General features: G+C 44.6%; 1 protein-coding gene across 5 annotated transcripts in view; it reads left to right on the forward strand.

The window, feature by feature from the left end:
* LOC141091822 (UDP-glucuronosyltransferase 1A1-like) overlaps nucleotides 1–27,638 on the forward strand; it is a 269,983-nt gene that overhangs the window by 154,992 nt on the left and 87,353 nt on the right. Inside the window, exon 1 of one of the 5 annotated variants that reach the window (XM_073577564.1) lies at nucleotides 12,161–13,039. The exons of the other annotated variants lie outside the window; for them this stretch is intronic. Within the exon in view, the coding sequence (XP_073433665.1) occupies nucleotides 12,176–13,039 (864 nt within the window). The 5' untranslated portion in view covers nucleotides 12,161–12,175. Of the gene's footprint in view, nucleotides 1–12,160; nucleotides 13,040–27,638 lie in introns of those variants that run through there. 5 annotated transcript variants of the gene reach the window in all.

Consider the following 27,638-nt stretch of genomic DNA (forward strand, 5'->3'; position numbering starts at 1 on the left):
ACCATCCACTTCCCCTTGTCTCGGACCATTTTCCCTGTCCCTGCTGTCAAAAAACATTACCACAGCATGATGCTGCCACCACCATGTTTCACTGTGGGGATGGTCTTCTTGGGTTATGAGCTGTGTTGATTTGGCACCAGACATAGTTTTTACATTGGCGGCCATAAAGTTCAATTTTCGGCTCATCTGTTTACAGCACCTTCCTTCATACATTTGGAATATGTCTTTTGGCAAACTTAAAACAAGCCTTACAATTTTTTTGTGTAAGTAAAGGCTTTTTTTTGTGCCCATCCAGAAAGGCCATCCCTATGGCATGTATGGCTTATTGTGCTCGTATGGACAGATACTTCAGTCTCTGCTTTGGAACTCTGCAGCTCCATCAGGGTTACCTTTGGACTTTTTGCTGCATTTGTGAGTAATGCCACCTTGACCGGGCTGAGAGTTTTGGTGTGGTGGCCCTCACTTGGCAGTTTTCTTGTGGTACCATATTCTTTCCTTTTCGTGATAATGGATTTGATGGTGTTCATGGGGGATCAAGAGATTGGGATTTTTTTTTTATAACCCAACCCTGACTTCTACTTCTCGACAACTTTGTCCTTGACTTGTTTGGAGAACTCCTGGGTCTTCAAGGTGTTGTTTAGTTAGTGGTGCCTCTTGCTTAATGGGGTTCATATTTGTGGGGTTGATGTCACTTTTGTATTGTCCGGTGACATCAATCCCGCAGTTAGTAATGGAGAAGTGTCTATAAGACACCTCTTCATTACTAATCCTATAGTTATATTGTAAATAAACACACCTAGAATAAAGTCCTTTAATTGAAAAAAATGACAGACTCCTTTAATGTATCTAAATTAAACCAGTGGTGGGGAACTTTTTTCTAGCCGGGGGCCATTTGGAAATTTCTACAATCATTCAGAGTCCACACAAAAATGATCACCTTGAAAATTACCCTGGTATATTTAGTCAAACAATTAATTACAGTAACTCACCCTTAATGTGATGGCTGGAGCTGCTTCTCTTTTGTGCAGCTGTAATGTTAGGTGATACTGATCATGTTGCTTCTCTCAGCTGCTTTTTCAGGTTTGTGTCGGCCAGGAGAGCAGTCAACTTTTTGTTATAAGTTTTGTATATTACCGTATTTTTCGCTTTATAAGACGCTCCGGATTATAAGACGCACCCCAAATTTTGAGGAGAAAAATAGGAAAAAAACTTTTTTTTTAATAAAATGGTGGTGCATCCTATAATCCATGCGTCTTATTGCTTACCAGGGGTGGTGATGGAGGAGGCCGGAGTGGAACATTGCTGCTGGGATGAGGGGGTGTTTTGATGTGCAGCGTGCCGCTGCCGGTGTCTGATACTGCCGCCGCCCTCTGTCCCCTGATGCTTGCCACCACCGCCATTCTCTGTCCCCCGGTGCCTGCTTGCCACCACCGCTGCACTCTGTCCCCCAGTGCTTGCCACCACTGCCGCGCTCTGTCCCCTGGTTCTTACCGCCACCGCCGCGCTCTCCCCCGGTTCTTACCGCCACTGCTGCGCTCTGTCCTCCGGTTCTTACTGCCACCGCCGCGCTCCTGTCCCCCGGTGTTTGCCGCCATCGCCGCGCTCTGGCGGCGGAAGAAACTACCGGGGGACAGGAGCGCGGCGGTGGCGGTAAGAACCGGCAGACAGCACAGCGGCAGCATCAGGGCACAGAGTGCCGCGGCAAGTACCCTCAGTGGCAGCGCAAAGGTATATCCTCTTTGTAAGACGCACCCCCTTTTTCCCCTCAATTTTGGGGGAAAAAAGTGCATCTCGCAAAGCGGAAAATGCGGTATATTCATCACATAGGAGATGCTGGGACTATTGTTTAAACATCACATAGGAGACATTGAGACAGCAGTATATGCACCACATAGGAGATGATGGGACAGCTGTATAAGCATCACATAGGAGGCACTGTGACTGCTGTCTATACATCACCTAGGAGATGCTGGGACTGCTATATATACATCACATAGGAGACGATAGGACTGCTGTATAAGCATCACATAGGAGACACTTTGACTGCTGTCTATACATCACATAGGAGATGCTGGGACTGCTGTATATTTGATCTCTAACCTCCTCATTTGGCCTTTCGCAGCTTACTAATTCTCCAACGCATGAAGACGGAAACTCCCTCGACTTGGTCTTCTCCCGGCTTTGTGCAGTGGATAATTTTGCAAACTCCCCTCTCCCACTCTCTGATCACAACTTTCTATTAAGAACTGCTAGGCTGCTCAAGTCACCCCCACTGTCCATACTTATAGAAACATACAGGCCATTAACACCCAGAAACTTATGAAGAATTTGCAGTCTTCATTGGAACCTATCTCCTCCCTCTCATGTCCTGATTCTGCACTGAAGCATTACAATGAAACACTTCAAACTGCCCTGGATGAATTTGCACCTCCTATACATAGAACAACACGACAAAGACAGCGACAACCCTGGCACACCCTGCAAACACGTTTCCTGCAGCGCTGCTCCAGGTGTGCCAAACGTCTATGGAGAAAATCCAATCAACACGAAGATTTCATCCATTATAAGTTTATGCTTAGAACATACAACACTGCCCTTCACCTCTCCAAACAAACCTATTTCAACACCCTCATCACCTCACTGTCCAATAACCCTAAACGTCTCTTTGACACTTCATTCCCTGCTCAACCCAAGAGTGCAGGCCCCAACCACTGAGCTTCAAGCTGACGATCTGGCCAATTACTTCAAAGAAAAAATCCGACAGGAAATTATCTCCCAATCACCTCATACCATGCACTGTCCTCCCTCCCCCACTGCATCTAGCTCACTCTCTGATTTTGAACCAGTCACAGAAGAAGAAGTAAGCAGGCTCCTTGCATCTTCTCGCCCAACCACTTGCACCAGTGACCCATTTCCATTACATCTGCTCAAGTCCCCTTTCCCCTGCTGTCACCACTCACCTAACTAAAATATTTAACCTCTCTCTTCTGGTATCTTTCCCTCCTTATTTAAGCATGCCATCATACATCCACTACTTAAAAAACCATGTGGTGCCCCTGAGGCTCAGTCGCCACAGAGGTACTGCACCTCCTCCTGAGGTGTGGTGCCCCACCATCCAGGTAAGTTGGAAGCTCCTGACCACGCTCCAACAACTGCATCCCACACAACACAGTAGTTCAGCAAAGCCACATTGCGGCTCCCTGCTTGGAGTGTAGCAGAGCACCTTTGGTGGCTCCCTGCTTGGAACACGAAACGCGCTGGGAGGCTGGTGGAGTTAGGATACATAAAAGAGTGGGAAGGTTTAGGATTACAGGTCAGTCTAGGAGAGGAAGCCACTCAGAGAGGAGTGAGGAAAGAAGATCCCTGAGAGAGGGATGGAGGAAGGAGGTGCTGCAGCAGACCTGAGTGACCTGGGTCTGCTGGCACGGGAAAGGAAAGAAGGAGAAAGACATTGAACTGAATCCTGATCTTCCATAGGAGAGAAAGATTAGTACGGAACGAAGGAGTAAAAGGGAACACAGAGGACGTGGGTTAGAGGAAGAACCCTGCCTAGAAGTTCTAAGCGCAAGGCCGGGGCCCGGTCCCCGAGGTTGTATGGACACTAATAGTTCTGCAGCAAACACAGGTGGAGTAGTGGGCTGTAAATGCACTACTCTCATCTAAGACTTGGGGCACAACAGCAACTTGGATAGTGAGCCGGGACTCAGGAGTAGGGAGTCCCGGAAGTAGGCTACAGCTGTCTGCCGTAGAAGTAGAGTTCTTGAGAACACCTGTCAGGAGGCACTCCAGTGTAACTCAGTACTGGGAGTACTTCACACTCAAAGGCGCTATAGAGACGTTCAGCAAGGCACATGTTGGCGGAGCGTTGGAAGGGAGCATTCCATCTTGCCTGAAGGTTGACTGAGTCCCTGACCCGGAGGACACGGCACGGAGGCAGGCACCTGTGTGTGCTACAGAGTGTGAGTAAAGCTTTGGAACTGCAAGCCCTGGTGTCCTCCATTCATTCTTGCGCCAACGCATCCAGCCCCGCTACATCTGGGTACCAGCTTCTACACCGCTTGTGCCTCTCCACTTCCCCCACATCTACACTGCCCTGGGGCTACAGCTCCACCTGTGGGGAGCTTCACCATCTTGGCTGCAACACACCACCAGCCCCAGAGGATCTGCATGCAGCGTCGGCCGAACATCTCACCTGCCGAACACCACAGGTGGCGTCACAAACTATTCATTCAAACCATTACAGTCCCCCCATTACTTGGGCGCCCAGGGCCACGGACCGGGTCCCCGCTGCTGTGACACATCCCGCTGATACCGGCCCAGTACCGAGTACCCCACGGCCCTGGGAGGGCGACCCAACTCATCCCTCGACCAAAACTGTGCCGCTAACTATAGACCTGTCTCTAATCTTCCCTTCATCTCTAAACTCCTGGAACGCCTGGTCCACTCCCGTCTGATCCGCTATATCTCTAACTCTCTTCTCGACCCTCTCCAATCCGATTTCCGCTCTACACTCTACTGAAACTGCCCTCACTAAAGTCTCTAATGATCTACTAACAGCTAAAGCTAACGGTCACTATTCCATGCTAATTCTCTTGGATCTCTCTGCAGCGTTCGACACGGTGGATCACCAGCTCCTCCTCACTATGCTCCACTCCATCGGCATCAAGGACACTGTTCTCTCCTGGTTTTCCTCCTATCTCTCTAACTGCTCCTTTACTGTATCTTTTGCTGGCTCCTCCTCCTCTCATCTTCCCCTTACTGTTGGGGTTCCTCAAGGATCGGTTCTAGGCCCCCTTCTCTTCTCTTTGTACACTGCCCCTATTGGTCAAACAATCAGTAGATTTGGTTTCCAGTACCATCTCTATGCTGATGACACCCAATTGTACGCTTCCTCTCCTGACATCACACCTGCCTTTTTAGAAAACACCAGCGATTGTCTAAACGCTGTGTCTAACATCATGTCCTCACTATATCTGAAACTGAACCTGTCAAAGACTGAACTCCTTGTGTTTCCTCGCTCTACTAATGTACCTATACCCGACATTGCCATTTCTGTGTGTGGTTCCACTATTACTCCCCAGCAACATTCCCGCTGTCTTGGGGTCATATTTGACTCCGAGCTTTCAATCACCCCCCACATCCGATCACTGGCTCGCTCTTGTTATCTGCATCTCAAAAACATTTCTAGAATTTGACCTTTTCTTACCTTTGACTCCGCAAAAACTCTTAGTGTTTCTCTTATTCATTCTCGTCTGGACTATTGTAACTCTCTTCTAATCGGTCTCCCTCTTTCCAAACTTTCCCCCCTCCAATCTGCCTTGAATCCTGCAGCCAGGATCATATTCCTCGCCAATCGCTACACCGATGCCTCTACCTTGTGCCAGTCCTTACACTGGCTACCCATCCACTCCAGAAACCAGTACAAACTTATTACCCTCACCCACAAAGCACTCCATGGCTCAGCACCACCCTACATCTCCCTAGTTTCAGTCTACCACCCTACCCGTGCCCTTCGTTCTGCTGATGACCTGAGGTTAGCATCCTCAATAATCAGAACCTCCCACTCCCGTCTTCAAGACTATACACGTGCTGCGCCAATTTTTTGGAATGCACTTCCCAGGTCAATACGAGTAGTCCCCAATCCCCACAATTTTAAGCGTGCCCTGAAAAAGCATTTATTCAGACTGGCCTACCGCCTCAACACATTAACCTAACTATCCCTGTGTGGCACAGTCAAAAGTTTTACCACAACCAGGTTCCCCGTATCATGTTCCCATATGCTTTATGCGTCTATCAGCCCTCTGTGTCTGTACTGTTACACACTTAACATTCTGGCTGGTCCAAACAATCAGGGCAATTGCTACCACCCACCTTTCGTGTCTACCTTTTTCCTTATAGATTGTAAGCTTGCGAGCAGGGCCCTCATTCCTCTTGGTATCTGTTATGATCTATGTGATTATTCTTATGCTGTAATGTCTATCGTCTGTACAAGTCCCCTCTGAAATGTAAAGTGCTGCAGAATATGTCGGCGCTATAGAAATAAAATTTATTATTATTATTATTATATATACATCTCATAGGAGACGCTGAGACTACTGTATCTATATCATATAGAGGACGCTGAGACAGCTGTATTAACATCACATAGGAGACGCAGGGACTGCTGTATATATATCACACAGGAGACAGGGACTGCTGTATATATATCACACAGGAGACACAGGGACTGCTGCATATATTTCACACAGGAGACACATGGGCTGTTGTATATACATCACATAGGAGAAGCTGGGATTGCTGTATGTAGAACACACAGGAGATGCTGGGACTGCTGTATATACATCTCATAGGAGACACTGAGACTGATATATCTATATCACATAGAGCAGTGGTCCCCAACCTTTTTTGCACCAGGGACCGCCTTGAACCAAGACCATTCTTCCATGGCCCGGCAGGGCGGGGATGGAGGTGTGACAGGGGCGGGGCTTTGGTCATAAGGGGGCGGGGCTATGGACGCAGTTGTAGTTTAGCAGTGCATATTTATCATTTAATTATAACATTTTTAATGTGACTCAACTCACCATAGGTTTTGAATGAGTGGGAGCACCTGGCTTGTTTCTGTTTCAGTGGGAGCACTGGGCTACTTCTACTGATGACCGTCACTGCTAATGATGATTGGAACCTACAAGGAAATGGAGCATTGAGCACTTAAGAACAATTGTACTGGAGTACTGTACATGCTGATTATTTTCTAATCATCAGAAAATGTATGTGTGGTCCCCCCCGTCCAGCTCTGTGTGGCTCCCCCTGTTGTATGCATGGCTCCCCTGTCCCATCCTGTATACATGGCTCTGCTCCCACTCTCCCATCCTGTATACATGGCTCCGCTCCCATCCTCCCATCCTGTATGCATGGCTCTGCTCCCACTCTTCTATCCTGTATACATGGCTCCCCGTCCCATCCTGTATGCATGGCTCCGCTCCCACTCTCCCTCCCTTGTATACATGGCTCTGCTCCCACTCTCCCGGCCTCCCTTGTATATATGGCTCTGCTCCCACTCTCCCTCCCTTGTATATATGGCTCTGCTCCCACTCTCCCTCCCTTGTATACAGTATATGACTCCGCTCCCAGTCTCCCTCCCTTGTATACATGGCTCTGCTCCCACTCTCCCGGCCTCCCTTGTATATATGGCTCTGCTCCCACTCTCCCTCCCTTGTATATATGGCTCTGCTCCCACTCTCCCTCCCTTGTATACAGTATATGGCTCCGCTCCCAGTCTCCCGGCCTCCCCTGTATATATGGCTCCGCTCCCATTCTCCCTCCTTTGTATATATGGCTCTGCTTCCACTCTCCCTCCTTTGTATATATGGCTCTGCTCCCACTCTCCCTCCCTTGTATATATGGCTCTGCTCCCACTCTCCCTCCCTTGTATATATGGCTCTGCTCCCATTCTCCCTCCCCTGTGTATATGGCTCCGCTCCCACTCTCCCTCCCCTGTGTATATGGCTCCGCTCCCACTCTCCCTCCCCTGTGTATATGGCTCCGCTCCCATTCTCCCTCCCCTGTGTATATGGCTCCGCTCCCATTCTCCCTCCTGTGTATATGGCTCCGCTCCCATTCTCCCTCCCCTGTGTATATGGCTCCGCTCCCACTCTCTCTCCCTTATATTTATGGCTCCGCTTGGCTCCCCCATCCTCCCCATCATACTTACCCTCACGTCGCTGAACTTCCTTCCCGTCGCTGCACGTCCCTGCATCTCGCGGCGCTTCAGCTTCTTCCTGTGCGGAGCGGTCACATGCTACCGCTCATTAAGGACCATGAATATGGACGCCACGCCTATAGGAGAGGAGTGGCGTCCATATTCATGACCTTAAATGAGCGGTAGCACGTGACCGCTCAGCGCTGGATGAAGCCGCCGCGGGATGCAGGGTGAGTATCAGCTGCTGCACCGCCCCCCGGCTCCCCTTGTGTCCGCGGACCGGCAAGGGCACTGCAACGGCCCGGTGCTGGGCCGCGGACCGGCGGTTGGGGACCCCTGACATAGAGGATGCTGAGACAGCTGTATATACATCACATAGGAGATGCAGGGAATGTTGTATATACATCATATAGAAGACACATGGACTGCTGTATATAAATCACACAGGAGACACTGAGACTGCTCTATTTACATTACATAGGAGATGTTGGGACTGCTGTGCATGCATAACATAGGAAACATTGAGACTGCTGTATATGGATCACAGGAGACTCTGGGGTCATATAAATTACATAAGGGGCATAGACATCACTGGAGATGCTGGGACACATTCATCACTGGGAAGGTTTGGGCAGAATAAACATCACTGAGGGTCTATATACATCATATACAACACTGGGAGAGGGGGTATATACAGCACTGGGGTGACAGGCATCCCTGGGGAGGCACATAGATCACCGGGTGGGGCTCATAGATCACTGTGGGGTCACAAAGATCACCAGGGGGTGGCACAAAGATCACGGGGGCTAAAGATCAAAGGAGGGCACATATCTGGGGGCACAGAGATCATGGAGGGGCAAATAGCTGGGATGCACATAGCTGGAGGGGACAGAGATCACAGGGGGCACAAATATCACAGGTCGGTACATAGCAGGGGGGCACAAGGATCACAGGGGGCATATAGCTGGAGGGTATAAATCACAGGGGGCATATAGCTGGGGGGCAGAGAAATCACAGGAGGGCACATATTTGGGGGCACAGAAATCACAGGGGGCACAGGGATCATAGGGGAACATATAGCTATGGAGCACAGAGATCACAGGGGGAACATAGCTGGGGCCACAGAGATCACAGGGAGGGCACAGAGATCACATGGGGCACATAGGTGGGAGGCACAGAGATCACAGGGGGCATATAGTTGGGGGCGCAGAGATCATATTGGGGCACTAAACTTGGGAGACAGAGAGATCACAGGGGGGCACATAGCTGAGGGCACAAATCACCAGCAGAAAGGCACAGAGATCACTCTGGACTCTCTGGCAGCAGCTCCTCTTCCGGAACAGGAGGACAGGAGCGCATTTGACGCTAACCCCACCCACCCCAATGACGTCATCATTCATGTGGAGGCAGCGTTCTGTAATGAACGCTGCTTACTGTGCACTTGGGGGTTAAAGGGACAGAAGCTGGCAGGATATGGCTGCCGCCCAATCTTTGCAGATTCTGGGGACCTACCTGCAGGCTGCATGCGGGCCAGAGGCTCCCCACCCCTGGGTTAAACCATACTTATGTCATCACCCAGTCCACAGAAGCCATAGTCTCCTGTAACAGAATTAAAATAATAAACCACAATATTCCTTATCTGTCCACTGAGAAGATAATAATCCATTTGTCCCGTGACAGGTCTACCTCTGCTACATCTAGATGGCATGCTGCATTGTTGCATGATGTGACCATACAGCCTGCCATCCATCAGAGACACTGAGCAGCATGTGCTACTGCTGCACAGTGTCTCACGGAGAATTCCTATGACTTGACTGACGTCACCGCGAGCGTGACAAAGATCTTACTCTTGCGATGCTGTCAGAAAGATCCTGGGAGTTCACAGCCAATGAACTCAGTTCAACTCGCTGACCTCAGCGTGAGCTCCATGGGAAAAGTTGTAATGTTGCTCGCGCTGTTTTACTGTTTGTCTGGCTGGTTATCAAATACAGGGGAACCCATGTCAAATTCTTATAAATTTTTTATTTATAGCACAATTGTTGGGTCAATTTGTCACTTTTCCTAGTGTCTGCCCCCAATTTTAGCTGTTTTCGCAGCTTTTTGGCACCCATGAAGATGTTGTCTATGCGTTTGGCTTTGCCTTCCATTGACATTAATGGGATTCGGGTATGTTTGTCGAACCGTTCAGCGCACATGGGGACATTCGGCGATCTGAACTGAACCGACCCTTGAAAGGTTCGCTAATCTCTAGTACTGACAAGAGCCAGCACCGAACTAGACGCCTCTCTGACTACAGTCCACGGATGTACAGTATCTTCAAAGTTCCTCTCTGAAACACTGGAGCATTTTAGAGAATAATATATGTGACTGTAATTTGCAGCTAGGCTGCAATTCATGCTGCATGTGGTTTCGGCCTGGAAGGATTACTTTTAAAATAGTTTTCATAAAGCAAGCACAGAATGTAACCAGTAAAGCCGCTGATTGGCTGCAGCTGTCATGCTTTTTTAACACATAACCCATTTTATTCAAATTGTGAAATTTTGAAAAGTTGTAAATTTCATAAACCTTCTTGGAATATCATTCCTTTCTGAGGGATTTTTTATTTTATTATGCTTTGCTTATCTAGTGCTATCATATTCTTACCAAAAAAAGAAAAAATGGAGCCAAGAGCAATTAGATAAAATATCTGATTTTATTGTTATCCAAAAATTAATAAAATACAAGTTTATGATGAATCAATCGCAGAGTAAAAAATATAAGGGAATCAGCAATACCCAGTTACCACATACAGATAAGAGAAGGTAAAAGTGGCAATATGTGAACAAATACATATAATAGTTATAGCCTAATCGGATACATAGAAGGATATAGATGATACTCAGATTCTATTACCCACCACACTTGAGGAGGGAGAGAAGTAATAGAGAAATTGTATATATATATTTTTCCCTCATTAAAAAGGCATAATTTTTTTCAATATTCATAAAAAGTGCAATAGTGCATAGTAATGTGATCCAAATAGGACCTACAAATGAATAATGATGACAAATAGATCTACAGATAAATAATAGCCTCAAATAGGAAGGAAAAAAGGGTACAAAACCGCAAAGAGGTATATATATCCAAGGAGATCGGGTAAAGTCAGATTATATGCACAGCCCCCTGAGGAAGCCCAAGCGAAACGCGCGTTGGGGCTGCTTGGTGTGACCGGTTACACAGATACTATCGGGTGAGATCTTTTATACTATTTAGATTGTTTAAATAGATTTTGTGTGGATGCTATTTGGGCACATGCTATATGTATATATATGTACATCTAAAGCAGCACAAATTACTGTATATGTCTGGTATCATTGGTATATGTAAAGATATTTTAAAGCTGTCTCCCTGATCTGTAATTACAGTAACTGTGTCGGACCCTATGTCTTGTGTCCTTCACAATTTTTATTTAAAAAAAGAAAAAAATTTCATATGAATAATAATGAATAAAAATCTTTTTATAACTTATGAATATATTCAATAAAATACTATTTGTATATGGTATTAGATGCTCCTTATTCTTCCTTTTTTTATTACAAGTTTTATTGGAGTATACCTTTTATTATTTTTATCACTTAGTTTTAACTCCTTTTTCTGGGATTTTTTTTTAATTGAGCTTTAATACTAGTAGCCTCCTTTTGGTATTGCTATCATATTCTGCAGCATTTTACATACATAATCTGATAAAGAGCAATACTGAGGGCACAACAAGATAATACTCAAAATCACTAGCCCCACACTAAATAATCATCATACATTACATACATATTCATCGCTGTCCCCAAACGGGCCCTATCAGTATTTCTTTGGAATGAGGGAAGAAACAGGAAAACTCAAAGGAAACTCGCATAGAACATACAAACACCTTGCAGAAGTTGTCCTTGGAGAGATTTGAACACAGGACCTCAGTGCTGCAAAGCAACAGTGCTAACCACTGAGTCACTGTGCTGCCTTATTAATACATGGATGGGTGGATAAATGAATACATTTTAAAAAGGTTGATAAGTACAAATGGAACTAAATACAAGACAAAGACTTTCACCAGAAGTGACTCAGCATAGAAATGACTCAGCATTGTATATCTGGCATCAGACCAAGTTACTTGAAACTCTATATCAGGATCTATGCAAAAATAATTACTCCACAAAAGCCTTTTATTCTTGCAGAGGATTAAGTCCCTGTTTTATCTGGAGTGAATAGTCAAAATTCTATAGCAACATAAAGAATATATAACTCTTGGGTTCCAAGTTCTACATACATTTATGACCTTCATAACCTTTGCAAAAGTAGAGAGTGCAGAAATACAGTTCAGAGCTCATGACACATTGCCCTCATTTATGGTTTTGTGACGTAGGGCATTCTGTTATATGTTAAAGTACAAATGTATAAAAGCTCTTTGCTGAAAAACTTTATGCTACAGAGACTCAGAGAAAGGACATGGCTCGAATGCATATCTCTTTATTTCTCACTACTACTATTGTATTACTAACTTGTGGACTTGTAGGATTTGTTACCGCTGGGAAACTTCTTGTAGTGCCTGTAGATGGAAGCCATTGGCTTAGCATGCGCCCTGTGGTGGACGCATTGATTCAGAAAGGACATCATGCTGTTGTTATTGTACCAGATATTAACATGCATCTTCGAACATCTCAAGATTATGAAGTGAAGTTTTATCCGGTATCTTATACATTTCAACAACTACAGGAACATTTCTCTTCTATCTCAGATGAAGTTTTCACTCAAAGACCATTACTGGAGAAGTTCTTAGAGCTTCAAAGGAAGATTAAATTAGGAGCAACCTTTATGCTAGACAACTGTGCTCAATTGTTGAACAGTTCTCAGCTAATACAGTCCTTAGGGGCCATGAACTTTGATGTTGTCTTTACTGATGCCATTCTCCCATGTGGTCAGATACTCGCTGAGCACCTTTCTGTGCCCTCTGTTTTTTTCTTGCGAGGAATACCATGCAATTTAGATGCTGAAGCTTCCAAGTGCCCAATGCCATTATCATACGTGCCAAGGATGTTTACCAGCTTCACAGACCATATGAATTTTCTTCAGCGGGTAAAAAACATCTTCATTGACCAAACCATGCATTTTATGTGCAATATACTTTATTCTCCCTACCAACAAATGGCTGCTAAGTTTCTGAAAAAGGATGTAAGTCTGCAAGAAATTCTTGGTCATGCAGCAATTTGGCTGATGAGATTGGACTTTGTCTTGGAGTTTCCAAAACCTCTAATGCCCAACATGATCAATATAGGAGGAATCAACTGTGCTCAAAGGAAGCTTCTAAATCAGGTGTAGTTTTTTTAATGTAATTTTATATCTATTTATCTACATTTATCTGTATTGAGAATATCTGCACAGTGTTAGTTTGGTTGATATCATGTTTATATTTTCAAAGTTTTAGAATTAAAATGTGTTCTTACTTAAAAATTGTCAGCTATAAACAAGTTCTGATCAGCTAGTTTTCTGCTTATCGGTGAATATTTAATAGCTTGATTACACAGGCAGACCGCTGTGTACCGATTGTTCAGTGAACAATGTGCATTGAACAATCGGTAATTGTTAGATGCTTGGCAGTCTGTTTAGACTGCAAGATTATCATGAGATGAGCATTCCAAGGAACACTTGTTCACAATAACCTTGCAATGTAAATGGACCTTACTTGACTATAGTGAAACCAATAGAGAAAAACCCAAATATAGGTCAGAGATAGTATATAAAAAGGATGAGTGAAACAAGGAAAATATATGATAAAACACTGTTATTGAAACTACACGGTGAAGTGGTGGCACGACTAATAAGGGGTGCCTATACATACAAACAGCAAAAAAAAGTCATAGAAATCATAAAAAAAAAATATGTTATGAAAAGGGGAAGGTTACATAGCTATAAAGGGGGGGGGGGGGTGAAGCCTGGTGATAAACATACACAAGGGAGAGCATATTAAGATAAATCAAAAAGGGCAAAGAGTAAGCACAAATCAGGGAACCCAATCAAGTGATAGTTACCACTGAGGTAGATGAGTGTAGAAAGTCAGGGGAGTCATGCTAAGGATAATTTATACATGTAAGAAATCTAGATACAAGTAAAATGGCAATATGACACCCATGGCGTTAACCTAGACTTGGAAGCAATATTGCAAAGCCATGTAGTAAAGTAGATGATATTAAAGCCATGTAGTAAAGTAGATGATATTAAAGCCATGTAGTAAAGTAGATGATATTACCTGGCTAGCTGTGAATGTGCTGCTCGCACCCCCACACGCATTCTGTAAAGCATCCTTCATCCCCTGACGGTATTGAAAAGGGCCTATGAAGTTGTAATTTGCAGTCAACCTACTTGACTCCTTCCATTTGCCTTCCTTTGCCTCCTCCATTGAGCCTGGCGTTTCCATTCTCCTGCATCCAAGATGGCCACCACAGTGCCATGGAGGAGCACAGTGGAAGGTCTGTGCTGCAGAGGCATGGTTCAGGCTTACCACTGCTCCCCATATCAGTGTAGAGGCCATTTTTGATGCAGGAGGACCAGAACACCCATCTCAGTGAAGGAAGCATCAGGAAATAAATGACGGACGCCTGATAAGATGGACATTCAGTAAAATTGTATAGTCACTTTTTGGTTGGTGCCAACATAAGCCATCATACACTCATTTTCTAAAGAAGTTGATTTATTAGGGGGCGGTGATCTGACACTTGCCCCTAGCACAGTTAGTAAGGGTAAAGAGGGCTCACGTCTCCTATTCGAGGACCTGTGCTATTGGCTAATCTGCTCTTGCTTCACTAACCTTTGGCCGCCCACCCTTGCTTCATTCAATTGCAGCTCTCTATTGGAATGTACTGTATGATGTGGTGGTACCAAGCTGGGAAGGGCGGTGATGATCAGCGATTTTTATGCCCACCATTTATTACTGCATTCAGTGCCCACATCACTAAGCAGGAATATACAGTACTAGCTGAAGAGCCCGGCTTATACATCAAAATGCTGGGGGGAGAAATGGAAAAGAAAGCCACATCTTCCAATCACACAGAACTGAGCAGTATAGCAGGGAGCGACTACTGCTGCACTGGATAGCGCTTTGACTGCACTGCTACTGCTGCACTCAGCGCCCACATGGATTTGCTGTACAGTAATGTATAGAGGAATGTGGGAAGTACGGAATCAGCAGACAGCAGCTACTGCTACAATAACTGTATTGCAATGTGGAGGCAGAGCCGGCAACTGTTTCGTTTGCACACAACAGATCAGTACTATGACTGTATACAGGCTGGGACTCCTTTTAAACTAGGTCATGTGATGCACGGATCACGGAGGAAGACAAAGGAGGAATAGTCGCAAATGAGTTGTGGAGCTGAATGGGAGGCATGAGTTATCTTCTTAACAATCTTTTCTGCATGGATCATGTTGCGTCTCTAACCACCTGTTTTTTTCTGTGAAGAAATTAGGCTAGGTTACACAGAGAGCCGAGAAGCCTAAGGCTAAGTGCACACGTACTTTTTAGCCCTGCGGATTTTTCCGCACAGAATTGAAGAAATCCGCAGGTCAAATGACCTGCATTTTTCCTGCAGATTTCTTCCTTTTTTATTGCGGTTTTCTTGAGGTTTTTGTGCGGTTTTCCCCTGTGGATTTCCCCCTGGGATTTGGAGAATGGAGCAGGTGGAAAACCGCACAAAAGAAGTGACATGCTGCATATTTTGAACCACAAGAAAACTGCGCGGAAAAATCCACAGCGTCTGCACAGCGGTTTTTTTTTTCAATTGATTTCCATGCTACTGTACATCACAATGCGGATATGCAGCGTTTCTGTGCCGTAAAATCCGCTGCGGATCAGCTGGAAATCTGCATCATGTGCACATGGCCTTATGGTAGTTGTGGCCATATTGTGACTACACTGGATAGAGCTGCTTTGACCTGTGTATTTTGTGTATTTGGAATAGCTGACACTTTTGCATTACAAGTAATGATGAGCGAGTATACTCGTTGCTAGGGTTTTCCCGAACATGCTCAGTTGATCTCCGAATATTTTGCCGTGCTCGGAGAATTAGTGTTTGTCGACGGAGCTGCATGATTTGCGACTGCTGGCCAGCTTGAATACGTGTGGAATTCCTAACAAACAGGCATTCCTCACATGTATTCAGCCTGTCCAACAGTTGCAAATCATGCAGTTGTGTCGACACAAACTAAATGTCCAAGCACGCCAAAATACTCGGAGGACACACAAGCATGCTCGGAAAAACCCGAGCAACGAGTATACTCGCTCATCACTAATGACAAGTATTTCTCCTACTTCTACTACAGTTAAACTAGAAGTTTCCATACACTATATAACAAAACACATATACATGTTTTTCTCAATATCTGACATGAAATCAGAACAAACCTTTCCCGTTTTAGGTCAATTAGGATTACCATAATTATTACTATTTGACAAATGCCAGAATAACGAGAGCGAAAATGTTTTAAGAATTTTTCCTGGCAGAGTGGTCTTTCAGCCCTTGTTGATACAGTACTTGTTTCACTGTGGATATTGACACAATCTAACCAGCTTCCGCCATCATCTTCACACGGTCTTTTGCTTTTGTCCTTGGGTTGATATGCACGTGTCGGACCAAAGCACATTCATCTCTGGGACACAGAACCCATCTCCTTCCTGAGCAGTATGATATCTGGACATTCCCATCTTATTTGTACTTATGTATAATTGTTTGTACAGATGAACGAGGCACCTTCAGGTATCTTGAAATTGCACCCCAGGATCTTCCTGATATCTTGGCTGATGTCCTTAGACTTTCCCACGATGCTACACAAAGAAGCAATGTGTTTCAGGTGTGCATTAAAATACAGCCACAGGTGTGTCTCTAATTAACTCAGACGTTGCCAATAAAAATCAGAAGCTTCCAAACACATGATATCATCAATCCGTAGTAATCTTAGTGTATTTAAACTTTTTACTTTGCAGTAAGGAATAAAATTGCCATAAAACATGCTCTCTCATTCTTCTGGCATTTGGCAAATATTAATCATTATGGTAATCCTAACTGACCTAAAACAGGAAAGGTTTATTCTGATTTCATGTCAGATATTGAGAAAAACATGGATATGCGTCTTTGTATATAGTGTATGTAAACCCCTGGTTGCAACTGTAAGTAATTTTCATAAACATGGATATACTGTGTGTGTGTGCATATATAATATATATTTCAGTTATCGTCCTGGGACAAATACTCTGCCCTTGAGTAGTGCATTTTCTATTAAATTCCCCATTATTGAGATGGGTTATCTTCTAGTTGACATCTAGTAAATGCCTAAATGATGGAATTTCCTATCTTAGGGACCCACACCAAACCCACCAGGTAGAGAATAGGTGGCCACACAAGTCCAATTTACTCTCTATTTGCTACTATGGAAAGTAAAGAACAAGTTGAAGTACATGTATACACATATGGCCACCTATCTATCAGACACATAATTACCAGCCCCGTATTCAGTTTAGTTTATTTCATCAACCATAAGTTATAAAATTGAGAACTGGTATATACAATTACCTGAGTGATATATAATTCGAAAAGATGAGCAAGAGATGGATCATTCATTTTTAAACACTTTATTAAATACAATCCCTACCTATACCTAAAGCCATTGATCCAGAAGAAGGCAAAAAAACTGGAGTTGTTCAGCTAATTTATGCCAGGGCAAAAATCTATTCTTGGCCCCGAGAAAAGGCGATCAGTTCAAGTTCCCTGGACCAAGGCTATACTACAACTAAGGGTGGTTTCACATTAGCGTTTCAGGCCGCAGCGTCGGCCTGCGCACGGCCGCCGCTAAGCCCCGCCCCTGCCACGCCTCCTCCGGTAGCTCCGCCTATGGGTGCATGACACTGCATGCGACCTGCCTCCCCTATCTTTAGCACTCGGGACGCAGGCCGTGCGCCGGTATGCGTTTGGCGGCGCATGCGTCCTTTTGACGGTGCGCTGAGCGCACCAAATTGCAGCAGGTTGCGTTTGGCGCTGGTCGGCGCACCGTCAAAAGGACGCATGCGCCGCCAAACGCATACCTGCGCACGGCCTGCGTCCTCAGTGCTAAAGATAGGGGACGCAGATCGCATGCAGCGTCATGCGCCCATAGGCGGAGCTACTGGAGGAGGTGCGGCAGGGACGGGGCTTAGCGGTGGCCGTGCGCAGGCCGATGCTGCGGCCTGAAACGCTAATGTGAAACCACCCTAACTGAGATATAAAATGCATAAGAACCATAGAGAGTCTTAATATCCTAATGATAGTATGTATATACCAAAAAGGCGTATTTAATTAAAAATTGTCAAAAGACAGTTTCTGTAAAGTTACAAATTGTCTTTATTGAAAAATATATAACACACGTGCATAATAGAGAAATTGAATCCAATACTAGAAGTCAATTCATCATAAAAAACAGGCAGGCAGCAATATAACCATGAGAGCAATGGATGGCATAAGTGTGAACAAATGGGGGAACACCAGGTATGCAAGACAAAGCAGCATTTAGTAATAAAGTGCATAGTGCATGGTTTGTAAATACACGTATATCATTGCATATCCTGGGGGTCCTCACCACCAGTTACAAGAGAGAAAAAGGAGCACAAGATAGTCATTATTTGTTTCTGGAAAAAATGTATTAACCAACCATATGATATAATACAACAGTGTCCATGATATAGTAACCCCAATAAATGGATATCAACCCATAGGTACCGTATATACTCGAGTATAAGCCGACCCGAGTATAAGCCGAGGCCCCTAATTTTGCCATGGAAAACTGGGTAAGCTTAATGACTCGAGTATAAGCCGGGTGTACATTGTTGCCTCATCCCTGTCCTGCTCTGTGTGGCTCTCCCCCCTCCCAGTACCCATGGCTCAGCTCCCCTTCTATGTATGGCTCAGCTCCCTGTCCTCGTCCTTGCTGCACCCATCCTCTGTGCTCCCAATGCCCTCTGTGCAGCCCCTGTCCTCCTTTGTGTAGCCCCTGTCCTCCACTGTGCAGCCCCCGTCCTCCTCTGTGCAGCCCCGTCCTCCTCTGTGCAGCTCCCGACCTCCTCTGTGCAGCCCCCGACCTCCTCCTTCATACTCACCCTGCTGTGCCGTCACTGAACGTCCCTAAATCCTCCATTGTCCAGCGCTGACAGCTTCTTCCTGCCTTCATCGGTCACATGGTACCGCTCATTAAACTCATGAATATGCTTCCACGCCCATGGGCGTCCATATTGAAGAGCTTAATGAGCGGTTCCATGTTAAAGCTGAAGGCAGGAAGAAGCTGTCAGCACTGGGACAAGGAGGATGCAGGGGACGTTCAGCAGGGCACAGGAGAGGTGAGTATGATTTCCCAGCCACCGGCTCCTGCCACCGCTCCCCCTCCTCCGCTGAATGACTCGTGTATAAGCCGAGTGGCATTTTCAGCACAAAAAAAGTGCTGAAAATCTCAGCTTATACACGAGTATATATGGTAATTACAGTGACATTAGAAACAGTGACACCACATTCTCTTACCCATGCCAATGGCCAGCCAGTGTGCATGTGCCCCTAACTGAGATATACAGGTCTGGCAAAAATTAAGAGACCACTGCACAGTTTTATAAAAATCAGTTTCTCTACATGTCTGACAACCATTCCATTCCAGTGTCAGTTGAATTCCAACCAGAGTACACCTCATTCTACTTAATGTGCTTCTGATTAGGTGATCACCTGAACCCTGCTGTCATGTTCAGAATCCTCTTTCAATAGGACCAGCTGGATGGCAAAACAAGTGCTTGTAGTATCCCAAAAGTAATAGGAAAGAAAAAATAACTTTTAACCATGCCAAAGGAGTTGAAAAGAAAAGTCTTGAGTGAGGAAAAGAAGAGCTCAATTCTGGCTTTACTAGCAGAGGGATACAGTGAGCATCATGCTGCCTCCATCCTTAAAATTTTCAAAGACTTCAATCCATTACAAGGTCAAGCAGCAGACATTGGGGACAACAAAGCTACTGACCGTCAGAGGGCAAAAACGACTCTCCACTGACCGGGATGACAGTCATCTTATTCAAATGTCACTCAGCAACCGCAGGATGACATCAAGTGACCTACAAAAGGAATGGCAAATGGCAGCTGGTGTGAATTGCACAGCAAGAACAGTTCGTAACAGGCTCCTAGAGGCAGGACTCAAGTCATGTAAAGCTAGAAAAAGCCTTTCATCAATGAGAAGCAAAGGAGAGCCAGGCTGAAGTTTGCCAAAGACCATAAGGATTGGACCATAGAGGACTAGAGTAAGGTAATCTTCTCTGATGAGTCTACTTTTCAGCTTTGTCCAACACCTGGTCTTCTAATGGTTAGACGGAGACCTGGAGAGGTGTACAAGCCACAGTGTCTTGCACCCACTGTTAAATTTGGTAGAGGATTGGGGATGATTTGGGAATGCTTCAGCAAAGCTGGAATTGTGCCGGTTAATCTTTGCGAAGGACGTATGAATCAAGCCGCATACAAGGTTATCCTGGAAAAAGAATTGATTCCTTCTGCTCAGGCAATTTTTCCCAACTGTGAGGACTGTTTTTTCCAGCAGGACAATGCACCATGCCACACAGTTAGGTCAATCAATGTGTGGATGGAGGACCACCACATCAAATCCCTGTCATGGCCAGCCCAATCTCCAGATCTGAACCCCATTGAAAACCTCTGTAATGTAATCAAGAGGAAGATGGATAGTCACAAGCCATCAAACAAAGAAGAACTGTTTAAATTTTTGTACCAAGGGTGGCATAAGGTCAGCCAAAAGCAATGTGAAAGACTGGTGCAAAGCATGCCAAGACGCATGAAAGCGGTGATTAAAAATCATGGTTATTGCACAAATATTGATATCTGAACTCTTCCTGAGTTAAAAAATTAGTATTGTTGTTTCTAAATGACTATGAACTTGTTTTCTTAGCATTATTTGAGGTCTGCAAGCACTGAATTTTTTTGTTATTTTTACCATTCCTCATTTTCTGAAAATAAATGCAAAATTTAGTGCTTGGAAATTCGGAGACATGTTGTCAGTAGTTTATAGAATAAAAGAGAAATTTACATTTTACTCAAAAATATACCTATAAAGAGAAAAATCAGACAAACTGAAAATTTTGCAGTGGTCTCTTTATTTTTGCCAGCGCTGTATGTGTAGTTATAACATTCAATATGGTGACTGCTGTACTGATACTAGATTTAACCCCATTCTGCCATATGATGTACTATCCCGTCCATATGCCCTGGGACTCAATTCCCAAGGACGGGATAGGAAGTCATAGCGATCAGCGGCACCCTCCGGGGGAAGCGCCGCTGATCATGGCCGGGTGTCAGCTGATTATCACAGCTGACACCCGGCACTATGTGTCAGGGGCGGTCACAGACCGCCCCGGCACATTAACCCCTGGCACACTGTGATCGCAGTGTCGGGGGCATAGTAGAGAAGCGTGCAGGGAGGGGGCTCCCTCCGTACTTCCCTGCCATCCTCGGAGCGACACTGTTGTGAACACTTTTGACCTGACTTCTGAGTTTGGGCTCCCTCTGTTGGTTGCTGCGTGTAATGGAGCTGGTCGGGTTGACAGAAGTCAATCACCTGAAGAGGATGAGTGGAGGTCAGGTGTTACAGACTGGGAAGATTTAAGTCAGCAAGCTTCCTTCAGTTGTTGCTGGTGATTTGGTTTTCTTTCTGTGCATTTTGAAGTCCGCTTGTCCCTTGCTTGGTCCTGCATCTTTCAGATAAGTTATTTGTTTGCTGGAATCTTTTTGCATTGATCCAGTTTTTGTCTTTCTCTGCTTTCTGCTTTCCTGTGTGGGTTAAGCATTTTTCCCTGCTGGGACCAGTGCTGGACCCTATTTCATATGCTACAGCTTATGTCAGTCTGTTCAGTATTGCTAGTCCCCTGTTATATCAGTTTCTTTTGTTTTGCTTCCAGTTCACACCAGAATGCTGATCTAGTGGGTGAGAGGTCATGTGGCCTCAGTATTTTTGCATATCAGACGTGTTGGATTTTTCTTAGGGTTTTTTGTGTCATTGCAGACAGTATCTTTCCTGTCCTATTCTATCTAGACAGTTTGGGCCCCATCATTTGCTTACTCTATTTTCTGCCTGTGTTTGTGCCTCATCTTTTCTCACCGGCAATATATGTTTTTGGGCTATCTATTCCTTTGGGGTTCTACTCCGGGGCAGTTTAGCTTTCCCCTTTCTTGCTTTAGGTTTAGTTAACTCTTTGGCTGTGCCGAGGCATCTAGGGCATCGTAGGTACGTCCCACGGCTAATTCTAGTTGTGTTGTTAGTTTTAGGGGTCTGCAATCCACTTAGTTACCTAGTTACCAACCTTTCTGGTTTTCTGGTTGCCTAGCTTATTCCCCGGCTATCCTCCTCGGTGACCTAATCATAACACGACGCGATGTGCTGTATCGCTCCGAGGGTCTCCTCTCTGCAGGCCCCTGGATCCAATATGGCCGCAAGGGCCTTCAGGGGCCTGCAGAGTTGCGACTTCCACAGTGCCTGCTGAGAGCGGCATGAGGAAGCCTGCAGCAGTGCCTGTCAGATCGCTCATCTGACACAGCGCTGTGTGAAGTGTCAGATCAGCGATCTGACACCTTATAGTGATGTCCCCACCTGGGACAATATAATAAAGTAAAAAAAAAAAAAACAAGTGTAAAAGTAATTTATAAAAATCCCCAAATAAATTCTAAAAAATCCCCAATAAATTCTTTTTTTTTGTAAATAAAAAAACAATAAAAATGCACATATTTAGTATCGCCGCATCCGTAACGACCCGCCCTATAAAACTGTCCCACTAGTTAACCCCTTTAGTTAACCCCTTCAAAAACAACCGAAGCAAAAAACAATGCTTTATCATCATACCGCCGAACAAATAGTGCAATAACGCGTGATCAAAAAGACGAATATAAATAACCATAGTACCGCTGAAAACGTCATCTTGTCCCGCAAAAAATGAGCCTCCAAACAGCGCCATCAGCGAAAAAATAAAAAAGTTATAGCTCGCAGAATAAAGCGATGCAAAAATAATTATTTTTTATATAAAATTGTTTTCATTTCATAAAAGCGCCAAACTATAAAAAAAAGACATAAATGAGGTATCGCTGTAATCGTACTGATCCGAAGAATAAAATCGCTTTATCAATTTTACCACACGCGGAACGGTGTAAACGCATCCCCCAAAAGTAATTTTTTTGTGAAAAAAAGTTAAATCTTCATTTTTTTAAACATTCAAAAAATTCCTGTGAAGCACCTGAAGGGTTAATAAACTTATTGAATGTGGTTTTGAGCACCTTGAGGGAATCACCGGGATCCATGGAAGTGTTCCAGAGTTATTACCTCATAAAGGGACAGTGGTCAGAATTGTAAAAATTGGCCCTGTCATTAACGTGCAAACCACCCTTGGGGGTTAAGGGGTTGACTATGTCCTGGTAGCACACGGTGCTTCTCCTTCACAGTGTGGACCCAAGAGCTCATAGCGTGACTATGTTCATCTCCACTGTAAAAAGTGTGAACAAACATTAACTCATTAATTATATTAGTAACAAAATGTACAATTGGTGGAGGTTGAACTTGATGAACCTAGGTCTTTTTTCAACCTATGTAACTATATATAACTATTTATTAACCATTAACTCACAGGTTACAGACATATGACAGTTATATCATATCAGATCCCTTATGTTACATTATCCTACTGACCAACAGAAGAACCAGACTTAGGTCTCTGGATTTTTTAAGCCATTTCTGAAACAGTTGAATCCAATCACAATTCAGTGGTTGTAATCTTATGGTTCTCTTTATTTCCCCTTTCAGAATGAGGCATCTACCGTATTTTTCTAACTTTTAAAATGCACTTTTTTCCTCCCAAATTTTTTTGGGAAAAATGAGCGTGCATCTTCTAGACCAAATGTAGCTTACCAGGGGGGCGGTGGCAGAAGTCGGATGATACTGCGGGCCCTGGGCTGGTAGGAGGATTTTCTACGCCATTTCTGAAACAGTTGAATCTAATCACAATTCAGTGGTTGTAATCTTATGGTTCTCCTCTTACTAGGTCACAGCAGATGTCCAGCATCTTCCCTTACATTTTGGATTCATGTAATTAGATTTTGCAGTATAGGCATATTTAGACCTGTTGTGTGGAGACCAGAAATGGCTTTCGCTATTTCCCCTTTCAGAACAAGACATCTACCTTATTTTTCGAACTATAAAACACGCTTTTTTCCTCCCAAATTTGGAGGGAAAATGGAGGTGCATCTTATAGACTGATTTGTAGCTTACCGAGAGGGGGGAGGGGCAACGGCAGCAGGAGTCGGGCTATACTGCAGGCCCTGGGCTGGGAGGCGGGGGGTGTTAGGTGGTGCAATGCTACGGGGCAATGCTGAGAGTAACAGGCTGGTAGGAACAGGGTGCTCGATGGTACAGGGGCTCCACCAACATTTTGTGAAAACCTGAAGCCTTCGCACTTCCATGGTGTCAATGTGGTGGCCTCCAGGAAAATGGTCGCTGGATTTGCACATGCATAGAATGAGATCTCATCTGAGATCTCGTCTCCCAAGACAGAAATCTGTGCAGAAATCTACACTGCCTCTGTTGGCCAATTTCCCGGAGTCCACCACATTGAAACTATGGAAGTGTGGAGGCTCTGGGTTTTCACAAATTGTCAGCGAAAGCCCAGCAACGCTGAACACACCCTTATACCAGCCTTGGATAGGACTCGCAGCATCACCCTGTAGCATCTTACCTCCAAGAGCCTGTGACCCCGCTCTATCACCATCGCCATCCCTCTGCCGGTAAGCTGAATTCGGATTGTAAGACAGACCCCCATTTAACATATTAATTTTTTTCCCCTATTTTCCATCTTAAAATTTGTGGTGCATCTTATAGTCAGAAAAATATTGTATTTTGAAGGGCACCTAAAAACAATCAAATGCCTTAAAACATTCTCTCATTATTCTGGCATTTGGCAAATATTAATGTGGGGAAATGGGAGTCGGTGGGTGCCCAAGTCTGCTAGCCGGAATCACATGGACCAGAGATCGCCTCGCCTAATGCCCGCTCTCCCATTTATGTGGGCATAACGCTACTCAGACAACGCAGTGTGAGGGTAAACCAGTGTGGCAATGCTTTATTGAACCACAATACAGGCAGATAACACATAGAACAGTCCCACCAAAATTCCCCAAGATGGTGCACATTACAGAGTCTCACCCTTCCGCTGACCCGCCTGGATAATGGCAGATGTTGCATCAGAGCTCCCAGAGTCGGCTAGCCCACCTGTGCTAAACACACAGAGAAGGTAACGACAAGTGTAGGAAGATGACAGACCGTAAAGTCCATACAAGGTCCAAAGCCAATTGAAACGAGTCACCAATTGGCTTATCCGATCATCTCCATGGAGCCAGGCGACCAGTGGGTCCCAATCCTGACTTTCTCCAAACGTATCCATAGCTCAGCGATGGTCAATGGAGCAGATCTGTATCCTTCCAACCGAAAACCCCTAGGTTGTTTCCTATAGAATAATAGATCTGTGTCTCTCGTGATGGTGCCATGATGAATTGGCTGCAGTCCTGTCTCTTGTCCGTTGGGTGTTTTGCAGAATGTCCAGATATGTCACTCTTTCTTAGCCTCTCTGTCTCTTTATACAGAGGCATGTAGCCTATTTTTAGATTTACCCAGTGTCCTTCAGTCCACCCTCACAGATAAGAAGAAGAATGGTGACCACCAAGTTGCCTTACTTGATAATGTAGTCTATTTGCACAGATTTTCTTCATCTGTTTTAAAAATCAACAAACTATCTGGGCTAGACAATGTGTAATTGACATATCAGTAGCCCTCACTATTCATCAAGGATAAGAGCACACTATTGTCGGGGTCGTAAACGACAATAAATCCTCATTCACCAGTCATTCCAAATCATTGTGCGAGCGCAAAACATCTGGTACCAATTAAGAATGACTCAGACACGCAGCTGATTCAGTCTTAGCTAATGTCCCGCATCCACACCTGTCAGGAGCAGTACAACAACTGGCTTTATTTACAAATACACAATACTATATTGAGTGTTAGGGGAAGGCGTGCATTAGGCGGGGTTTATGCAGTATACATCTAGTGTCCAGTCTCTCTCTGATTCGTCAAAACGTCTCCCGATGGTTACTTCTTCTTCACATTCCTGAGTTATCTTTTTTAGGAGAAATGAAACTTAACTTAACTCTTTAGACACTGAATTTAAGTGAAAGTGAACACTGGCAGCCATCTTTAATACAGTTACATTTGCATTAGCAAGCAATTAGGAAAAACTTATTGTTTCACAGTATAAAAGTATAAAAGTTATATAAGAAAATATATTTTCACCTTGACAATCCCCCCTAAACACTAAGTTTTTCCCTTAATGAAAGATCCTTCGAGACTGTCCATGCGATGGGAAAAGGGGAGGTGGATTTCTTCATCCAGACACCTCAGAAGCTCTCCCCTAGCGAGAGGCCTCCAGGCAGCTGAACCCTTCACTAACCTCACATGGAGTTCTCCCGCTGTCCCTAAACTAAGTCTCTTAACATCATCTGAGAATGGGGGGTTTTGTCTACTCTCTTGAGGGGAATATACTTAGGGATCTCCCCTAGATCAGTACCATCGTACTCTGGTGGGTCTACTTCTTGATTGAGGAAGGTGCCAGTCGGAGTTGCTTTGGCAATAACCTTTTTATACAAGGGAATAACACAACAAAGAGTTATCGATCCAATTACAAGGAGGGCAATCAGTACTATACAAGCTTGTTGAAGGAATCCCTTGAGTCCACCCAACCAGCCGGAAAAGAAAGATGTGTCTACTCCAGCATTAGTTTTCAATTCTGCTGTTAACCCAGTTATCTTTTTAAGGGCTATCATGGTTTTTCCATTCACTCCAGAGTTCTGAGGGATATAGGTACAACACTCCTCTCCCACCATCCCACAAACTCCTCCTTTCTCAGCTAATATCATATCAAGGGCTAGTCGATTTTGGAGTGTCATTCTAGTGTTAGGGCCCAATTCTTCAACTATACCTTGGAAGGCATCTTGGCTGAAATTGACAAACCTTTGTTCACCGTAATATATGTAATTGATCCATTCAACATTTTTATTAATCTGCACCTGTGGGATTATAGAAGCAAAGCCAGCATAGATCTGGTTCTGGGCTTTAAATTGGTCAGGCACCCCCCTTGGCACTCCAATAGCATCAATATATACTAGTGGATCTTCTTCATAACTCATATGGAGCTGATCGAGGCTTCTCCTTTTCCTGGTAGGTTCATCAGGTATCTTTGGATCCCAGGGTAGAATCTTGAACTGCATAGCTAGTTTAACAAGGGTGCATTGGCCTGTCCAGGCATTTGGCAACCTAGGACGGAGCTTACCATCTCCACATAACCAATAAATGTCATACATATATTGTGTATGTTTGATTAACAAGTCAGTATCTAGAGAACTATTCTCTTTGCAGAAACCTGTCTCGAAGATCCCTACTGGTGTACCTGTGGTGTCGTGGGAATTATAGCAGGTGTAATTGTCAGCTAATACAGTTACTTCTCCTGGGACCTTTAGTTTGGGTTCCTTATGAATTAGTGGGACGTAATCTGGGCAATCAGTGGGCTTCAAACCTTTCAACAAATTCATGACACAGGCAGTGGTGTTGTCATCAGGGAAAAGCAATGCATGTGTGTATAGGTGTGTATTCGCAGCAGCACAAGCAATACATCCTACAGAGATATTCTGGACTTTTACATTGTACCTCACCCATTCTAACCACAAATTTTTCCTTGGGGCTGTTTGTGTTTCTATGGAGAAAACCTCTTGCCAACTGAGACCTGGAATGGGGATCACTTCATTAACTACATTTTGCAAACGCTCACCTGG

Source organism: Dendrobates tinctorius, unplaced genomic scaffold (assembly GCF_039654945.1).
Source record: "Dendrobates tinctorius isolate UK_male_01 unplaced genomic scaffold, ASM3965494v1 ptg000056l, whole genome shotgun sequence".
NCBI lineage: Eukaryota > Metazoa > Chordata > Amphibia > Anura > Dendrobatidae > Dendrobates > Dendrobates tinctorius.